The sequence below is a fragment of the Papaver somniferum genome, chromosome 1, assembly GCF_003573695.1.
Source record: "Papaver somniferum cultivar HN1 chromosome 1, ASM357369v1, whole genome shotgun sequence".
Taxonomy (NCBI): Eukaryota; Viridiplantae; Streptophyta; class Magnoliopsida; order Ranunculales; family Papaveraceae; genus Papaver; species Papaver somniferum.
The window spans coordinates 191,415,249-191,423,979 of NC_039358.1; the positions used below are offsets into that span (position 1 = coordinate 191,415,249).

The following is an 8,731-nucleotide window of genomic DNA, read 5'->3' on the forward strand; positions in this document are numbered from 1 at the left end:
CAAAGATGTGATGGTAACCTGATAACCAGTTCAAATGAAATTGAGAAGGAGCCCTAACGAGGTTGTCGATCGATGTGGTGTAATTTAATTAATGTTGTGAGGATTTAATTGATTTTGTTCAGCTAATTCTGTTCAATTAAGATTATCCGAGGGAAGTAGAAGAAGTCAAATTTGTTGCTTGCCCTTAGTTTTTTTTGAAAATTTACTGGAGTTAACGAATGAACCCGAGTTTCAGTTAAGGGCAAATTTGTAATTTAGGAGTGTCCGGACCAAATTCCAGGTCGTACCAAAAATAGGTCTTTCTTTATATTAGTATAAGATAAGATAGGGGTACCAATAAATTTGCTGATGCTCCGTCTACAACAGTTTGCAGATTACACCTAAGAGCCCTCCAATGGAATGTGTGTGAACTGTGAAGGAAAAAGTCGTACGATCCACGACAATATTTATAAAAAATCATCTCCAATTCAGTGATGCGGAGATGACGTGATAAAATTTTAGACATTCTTTAGGTGAACCTCTAGTTTTAGACATTTACTTAGAATATCTAAAATCATTGAAAAATAAAAATGGAAAGTATTTTAACCAATTATAAATAAATAAGAGAAAATTTATAGATTGGAGATAAAATTTTATTTTTCCTAATATTTAAAATTTTATGTTCAAAGGATGTCTTAAAATTGATGCCACGTATCAAATATTCACATTGGCCGAGAAGCTGTTACCGAGGAACGGTGGTTACACCCACCTGAGTTGTTATATCCTCGCTAACTTATTCGTATATGTAGTATATTTGTTACTTTTGTTCACAAAAACAAAAAAAGTAATCGGCGCTTATATCAACATCCAGAAACTAGCTGCCTAAGACCAGACCCTAATAGCCGAATTCAAATTCTTTCATTCCTACTCTTCTCCGGTGAAAGAACTCAACTTATATCCTAGTGTTAGGGTTTCACACTGAATACTTGACTTCTTACTTTCCAAAGCTCCATAATTGTTAGGGTTTGATCAGAAACCCCCAACTTGCGGATATGCCAAGAGGTTTTCTCCCTCTCTTTTATATATGTATATATCACATTCGTGGTTCTTTTTTGTTCTTGCTTTTTCCGGTTTGGGTTTGTTATATATTTGTATTTCATCCTTTGTGTTGTTTTAAATTATCATGTGCAGAACTTCCAGGGTTTTACTTTGACCCTGAGAAAAATAGGTATTTTGCTATTAAAGGACCAATTCCTGGCTTTAGCAATCTTCAAAGACCACCTTTAAAAGAACCAGACAAGCAGGTAGTAAAACTAAACGTAACAATTTAAGATATATATGCATTTATTTATTTATTCTAGTATTATTTTACAATCATTACAATTTAATTTTTTTGTAAAATTGGAACTGTTTGTAGCAATGCTGACATTTATGGAAAAATGAAAAAGTATATGAGGAGGGGAATCTTATGTAGTAGGTGAAATTTCTCGAAGTTGGAGAATTACTATTATTACAATCTTAACTGATGCATACATTTTTTCCTTTTGCAGCCAAATGAACAGCATAGTGTGTGTAGTCAAAGAAAGGGAATAAGAACTGCTAACTTGCTTCAATTTAGGGAGTTATATGGTGGAAAAGTTGCCCCTTTTGGCAAGGGGAGGTGTAGTTTCCAGCACGAGTACCAAAAGAACCGAGCATCCCAACCAATGGTATGTACTATGTTACCAGTACCACTGCTTCAAACAAACCGCAACATCAGTTTGCTGTTAAAGGCTTGCACACTTGTTTGTTTGAACTGTTCCTGGTTTGTAGAATCCTGCGCCAGCGTCATGTCTTGCTATTGTTTGCTGCCATCTGTATAGTTCTGCACAATTCGACTAATGTGCACATTTCGAGTATGAAATCTTATTTCAAGCATCTGGTTCATGTGGACGAGCTTGGGTAGATGTAGGATCTTTGTGAGAATTATAATATAGAAACACCAGGAGCGAGTTCAGAATCCCAAAATTGCTGTATGGTTGGTGCCATATGACCTTAGTTATACAATTATACGTACAAAACTTGGACTTGTGGATTACAAGACAAGGGGTATTTTGCTAAGCATATATGGTGTTTCAAATTATACATATTAGACGCAGGCCACAAAATAAAATAAACAAAGTACTGACCTGAAATCCAAGTCCGAAATATCTACTACATTGTTCAAATATGCCATCCTACATTAGCCATAGTTTTCTCTAACTTCTGAGAACCAATGTGGTTTTCTCTCACAAAACATCTTCGATGTGGAGAATTAAGCTCCTACTGAATATCAGTAATCTAGTTCTTGTCGTCCCTACCAACAAGGGTGTTTGCACCATCATAATGCCTTTCAAATTTTTTTTTTTTTTTTTTTCCACGTCTCCATTTTCAGTATATATATTGCATTTGCTTTAATGATTCACGTGACCTAATCATGAAGGCTGTTGCTTAATTCATTTTGGCAACTTTGATTTGTTCCTGAGGATCATGGTTTCTATTTCTACCCAGTAGGTATATAATTTGAGTGTATCTTGGTTAAAGGTTAAGACCATGCATGCTACTTGGTCTGCACTGAATGGCTGAAAGAACTTTTTGGATTTCGGGCAACTCTAGTTTGTTTATAAAGATGGGGTACATATGAAGTATGCGCCTTCGTACTTTACCATCAATTTCTGTAGAAACCTCGTACAGTCACCTCTTTAGCAGATCCTCTAAGTTCGTAGTCTTCAAATTGCTTTGCCCCTAATTTAGAAGCCAATCTAGTAATTGCTTAGAACATAGAGTTCTGATGATATCGATGCATCTAGTTAAATTTAAGCTGTGTTACAAATTTATAAGTACAGTCTACCAGGAATACATTTGAAATATATGTAGGTGTATTCCTTTAAACATTTTAAATGTTTGTGTAAGATTAAGCCATTATCTCAAGTTTCCTTTAATTATAAAAAATTGGAAATCCATGTGGAACTGGACGATTGAAGAGGTGTCTGTCTTGGACCCATGTGTTGGTGTTAAGAAAGTATTACCGTGTCTCTTTGTTTGTCTTCTCTTCCTTTGTAATTAAACATGCAGATCTATTAGACGAGAAAGGAATACAGTTGAAGTGGTATTTCCTCTAATTTTTTCTTTCTCATGGAAGTCTGTCAATTCTTGATTGTTAGGTTTCCTGTTTTTATCATCTGTGAAGCTTGCACCACTGTGTTGAAGTTACCCATGTTCTTCATTCTTTCTTATATCAGTTCCTTTAATGGTTTATCTACAGATTTGGAAGTATAAGAAAACTGATATGATTGCTGACAGTGCTTTGGAGCAGTTGCGCATTGATATACAAACACCAGAAGGGGAAAATGAAGCAAATGGTTTACTGATGGGTAGCACTAACGGGTCGTTGAGGTAATTATGAGGAAGTGCACCATAATACCATATGCATCTTATCTTTTGCACTGCACCGGGACACAAATAAGCTTAAGCAGGAAAAAGGCATTTCTAAGTTATCTATATACATGGTAAACAAAAAACCATCCAAAAATATGTTGAGTATGTATACAAAATTGGTTAAGTTTAGTGTACGGTATATTTAATCCAATTTAAACTTTATAATGTTTTTCTTTGCAGTTTTTATGAAGTTAGCAAAGATGAACAAGATTTTGATTACGGGATTAAGTGCACACCAGATTTTGTCTGGCCTCTCTTGCAAGAAACCCAAGCTGAGTGCAGCAATGCACCAGGACATATATGGAGGCCTGCTGGAGCTTCCGAAATTATGCCCTCGCATATATCATGTATACAGAGGACCCAGAAGCATTCTCTCTGTACACCCGATGATGGTCCCTCTAACCTCACCCAGCATGCATTGTATCCTTTATATAGTTTTTTATTTCATGATTGAGTTCATATTCTCGATTGTCAACCTTTTGCTTCTTCTCCAGTGTTATTCAGCTTGCTAGGCTTGACATGACTAAACAGAATAACTACTCTTGGCTCTGACACATCTGGTGGTTCTCTCTACATGTTGAATCTTAGTGAACCCTTGGATTTAAATCCAACCGATCCTGTTTTGAGAAGAAGAATTACTAAAGTTGCTTCGGTGAATTGTACAATTTGGACGGCTGATTGCAACACTAATGGGTCTGAAGCAGTTATTGGCAAGCTCTACTTTACCTCTGCCTTTACAATTATAAATATATTCTCTGTTGCACTGTAACATGCCATCCTTTGTGATGAGATATCGTAAATCGACGTTTTTGATGAATTTATTAATTTTGTTTGCCTTTTATTTTCCTTGAGGAGTTCCAACTGTTCCGTCTTTAAGCATTAAAAAGAAATTAAGTAACACACTTTGGATACTCAGATATCACAAATAATTTTCATCAGTATCGTCTTCTTCTTTTTGCTTTAACTAGCTAGAAGACAGTAGAGAGAATGCAACTGTGGATACCAATCTCAAATTTCCACTGTTAATAACCGATAAGATATATAATTTACTCAGATATTGATACTTTGATTTGGATTCATATTTTTGTCGAAATAATAAGATGTTTTCTCTTTTATCTTGTTGTACAGGGACCAATGTAGGAGCAACCTTGGTAAATCTAGAGACTGGAGCTTTTTCATGGCTGTGCCGCTGTAGAAGTGACTTGTTCTCCCTAAAGTTTGACCATTCGGTAAAATTTAATTATTGTCATAAACTTATGTAAACTTGTCAACTTTCAAACTGTATGCCTCTTAGTTTGTAGAAAATTATTCTGTATTATGACGTATTGGCGTAGTAGCTGTAATCCAGTATGCATACCAGCCATTGTAGCTAACTACGAACTATTGTTTTCCATGATGAGGATGGATCTAGTGACATGTTTATTATACTACTTTTTGGTCGAAGAGCTGTATTATTATTATTATATATCTTGTTGATAGCCCCACTATAAGTTTGATTTCTTCAGAAGTTGTTGGAAACATTAATTTTAATGAAATTTTATTCTTCATAAATTCAATGACTTTTGATGGGGTTAAAAAATTCCAGATGATTTTTTTCCTTCTTTAGACAATCGATATGGTCAAGTCTGTCATTATTAAGCTTCTTAGGAAGAACCAGCCCGGCGTTCATCATCACACACCATCTGCACATAAGGAGTACAATCTGGGTGACGAATGACCAGAGAGGTTTACGGTTTAATCTTAGGACTATGATCAAAGAGCTTTTTGCTTTTCACCTTTCCTCTCATTTGAGCAAAACGTATTTGTCCCTATTATAGAGACCAGAGACCCCTAGCTAGATGGATCCTCCTTCTCTTGGTAGGAAGAGGATTATATCTATAATATAGGATCCCAGTCGTCAAGTCTCCCGTAGAACTCCTGTGAACCCACTATGCGGTAGGCAAAACTTAACCGATAACAACATGTCTGGGCCTCTGGGCCAAAGAGTCGTTATCAAAATTACGCGATAGTAACAGGCTATTTTTGCAAGATTTTGCTTGTTGTCTTTCATTGTGCTGCTTATTAAATCAATAGTTGTCCTTGTTGATGCATGATGATTTATTTTTCTGAACTTCACATGCTCTGCTGGTTTTCTTTATGTTACAATGAGTACCACATACTTTAACCTGGGTATCAGCATGTGTATATGATCCTGTACAGTTGTCTAGGTAGTCAAATGCATCTCTTTTGCTCTCTTCTGCCACTAGACGCACTCTAAGTTATTCTGAAACATATTATATTTTTTGCTTGCTGTAGGGAAATATCATTATATGTGGATTTAGAAATGGAGCAATTGTGACAGTTGATGTTCGCCAGAAGCAGGGAGTTTCTGCCGGACTTCCTAGGCACCAAATACCGTATTCTTCGTGTACACTTCGTGGTGCATCGAGTATTAATCCAAGGAAATTTTCTAGGCAAATGTTTGAGGTATATTATGCTGAATGATATTCCTTTTGTCTCATTTCTCTTTTTCCTTTGTATGGTTTTGGTTTTACTAAATAGTTCAACCTTGAATATTTGCTTATTTTATTTGGGTAAATGTGAAGTCTTTCAACTTATCCAGATATATATTAGAAGTTACCCATAAGCCACGTATTTTAGTTCTTGTTATCTCGATGTATGTTTTCTAGTCATGGAACTTGTCGCTGCGGCTTGAAATACTTAGCTATGTCAATTGGTTTTTATAAGTTTATTTGTTATCATGCCTCGTGCAAGATCCCACATCTGACTGTTTGCGAGTCTTTGCTCTCTTGTTTTACTACACGTCCGTCTGAATCTTTATTGTTTTATTATCAAGCAAACACCAAGTTGTCTATTGGTTTTTATTTTGTTTTGTTTTCTTTTCTTTTCTTTTTCCGGATTGGTTTCAATCCTTCCTCCTGATCAATTCCTTTTCATGATTTTCCAGTATGTTGCTTTTTCTTATGTTTTTATCTCTTTATCTTTAATCTGCTTCTTTATGTATATTGTCTTGTAAAGTCGATTTTATCTTTTTTACTGTCGCATATTTTGAGGGAATATAAATGTGTATTTTGCAGCTAAGAGGAAACATAAGACCCTCTTGTACTACCAGTATGTCTTCGTCTATTTCCAGGTATGTATGATGTCAATTTTGGAATTTGATATCTCATGATAGGTGCTTTGATGTTCTAATTGATTACTGGTCCTAACACATGTTCTCTGTTGTGAATCTTTAGTTTGGTGGCTCTTCAAACCTATGACCAGTATTTCCTGGCAAGCACCTTGGATGGATCAGTAAGTTTTGTTTTAACCTGTTTTGCAGCTGTCAATGTGTCATTCTGCTGGTCTATGTTTCTTCCTTGCACATTAAATAATTCTGAAGGGTTTGCTATTGAATATAATCCGTCCCAATCGAAATTGAATAAAATATATACTGATGCATAAAGAAACTTAGGAAGCGGTTTAATGCATTTTGCCTTAAAGTTCTGTTGTTTGTACAGATTAAGCTCTATGATCATCGCTTGACCCAGAGAGGAGCTGTCCAGTCTTATGAAGGGCAAGTGAATTCCCATACACATATACAGCTTGGAGTTGATCCTTCTGAGAGTGTTGTCATGTCAGGTGCACACACTTCGATGGAGTCTTTTTATTCTTGAAGTTTTCAAATTGATAGTGTTTTCCCAGCCCAAATGCCACACTGGCTATTTCATTCCGTTTTAGGAATTGGTTCTTTTCTTGGGAATTGTTAATTTATCCCTCTTGGGATGGAAAAAATTAAGATCTATATCATCCAGAATATGACACTGACCAGGATGCTTGAGATATAGTACAGTAGGAAGGGATAGTTTTTGAAAGAAGTCAAACCCAGTTTAGTCGTGTGGTATCCCTCGTTGAAGCAGATTGTTATGTATTTAATTGTTGCTGGTATGTGTTTCTTTTTAAAATTGGATAGGTGGTGAGGATGGTTATGTGCGCATATGGGGCATCAAGACCGCTCAGCTTCTCTTCAGCTCTAGAATCTCAAGTTCTGCTCCTGCTGCCCTCTGCTGGCCCGGAATTGGAAGTAAAAACATCCTATATATCCAACTAATATTCTTTTTTGTATTGTCTGGGCTTACCCAAGGTGTTCTTGAGTAATTTATTTTCCCATATTTTCTTGTTGCAGAACAACCGTTGCCAAAGAAAAGACGAGAGTGTGAAGATGACGATATACATGCGCAGATTCACAGTTGGGGGGCGTGGCTCGGGTCAAAGGATGGGCTATTTCACGTGCAGGGTTTGTGATTAAGTTGAAAAGTGGAAGCTGAGATAGGTCGACTTGAATCAATATCTTCTCAACAGAAGCAAATGGGAACGATTGTTTATTTATGGATTATATCAATTGAAAACGGCAGCCCCTAGGGACAGCGGGTTAATTACAGGTTTTGGAATTCCAACACGTCCACCATATGATTTACATGGTAAATATTAGGGTTGAGAGTATTTTAAGTCTATAGCAGCTGTAAATACCGTGCTTATCATCTTTTTTGATAAATAATAACAACCTTGTTTGGCTTTGGCTAGAAAAATAGGAAGTTATTTACACTCGGTAGTAACAGCTTTGTTTTTTGGAATTTCAGCTTTATAATTGTAAGCACCCGGATTGGCAAGAGCCGAAGACACTAGAATGGGGGCTTCGGGTGATGCCAAGCGGAAGCCTAGTGGTTGCCTAAATAAACCCCATTGTAATAGTATACGTGTAGGGTTAATGACAAAAGTCTTACCGGAAAAGGTATTAGGATACATGTGTACGACACATTCATATCAGGCTTTGCTCATAAAAGGAGAGCTATCCTCCAGAGAGAGACAGAGCTTATCAGATGTACTGTGTATTGGGATTAGTCTTTTCATAACCTTTTATCAATAATATGGTGTTTACAATAATCAACATTTTTTTATGCTAAAACATGATCATAAGTACATTTATACTGAAATAAATCATAATCCTACTGTTAACATGTTCTGCATCTCATAATACAACACATAAATATTCAGTTCATAAACAACTCACAAGAAAACATATCCATAAACAAAAGCTTCAATGCAATATGGAAGAACTAGATTAAAGGAAACAAAAAACATCATGAAACAAACAGTTTATGACTTAGCTTCTACTTCTATTTTCTCTCATTTTTTCAGATGGAATTATCAGAAAAATGGTCTCAGGCGGCGGTACACGGTTTGTATCGGCAAAAATAAAGCAAAACATTTTTTGGATCATTTTATAACATACTGGTCCATTAATTGTTGGCTTTAT

General features: G+C 36.0%; 1 protein-coding gene across 4 annotated transcripts; it reads left to right on the forward strand.

Moving 5' to 3' along the window:
• The first annotated feature begins 815 nt into the window (after positions 1-815).
• LOC113310547 (DDB1- and CUL4-associated factor 4-like) lies at positions 816-8,358 on the forward strand. Of its 4 annotated transcripts, XR_003341204.1 has the most exons (14): positions 816-1,041; positions 1,171-1,283; positions 1,530-1,688; positions 3,263-3,393; positions 3,616-3,855; positions 3,967-4,145; positions 4,564-4,664; positions 5,731-5,901; positions 6,513-6,568; positions 6,672-6,729; positions 6,936-7,056; positions 7,388-7,498; positions 7,601-7,895; positions 8,055-8,358. XR_003341204.1 is itself a non-coding variant. In XM_026559260.1 (13 exons), the coding sequence occupies exons 1-13, from the start codon at positions 1,032-1,034 to the stop codon at positions 7,717-7,719; spliced, it is 1,569 nt and encodes a 522-aa protein (XP_026415045.1). In that variant the 5' UTR covers positions 816-1,031; the 3' UTR covers positions 7,720-8,355. The 4 variants fall into 4 exon arrangements, 1 of the variants encoding a protein (XP_026415045.1); XM_026559260.1 differs by having other exon boundaries at positions 7,601-8,355; XR_003341206.1 differs by lacking the exon at positions 816-1,041 and having other exon boundaries at positions 3,301-3,393.
• The last annotated feature ends 373 nt before the right edge of the window (positions 8,359-8,731 follow it).

Coding starts and splice junctions, on each gene's coding strand:
- LOC113310547 (XM_026559260.1), top strand. Junction 1,689..3,262: donor ACCGAGCATCCCAACCAATG/GTATGTACTATG, acceptor GTTTATCTACAG/ATTTGGAAGTATAAGAAAAC. Junction 7,057..7,387: donor TGAGAGTGTTGTCATGTCAG/GTGCACACACTT, acceptor AAAATTGGATAG/GTGGTGAGGATGGTTATGTG.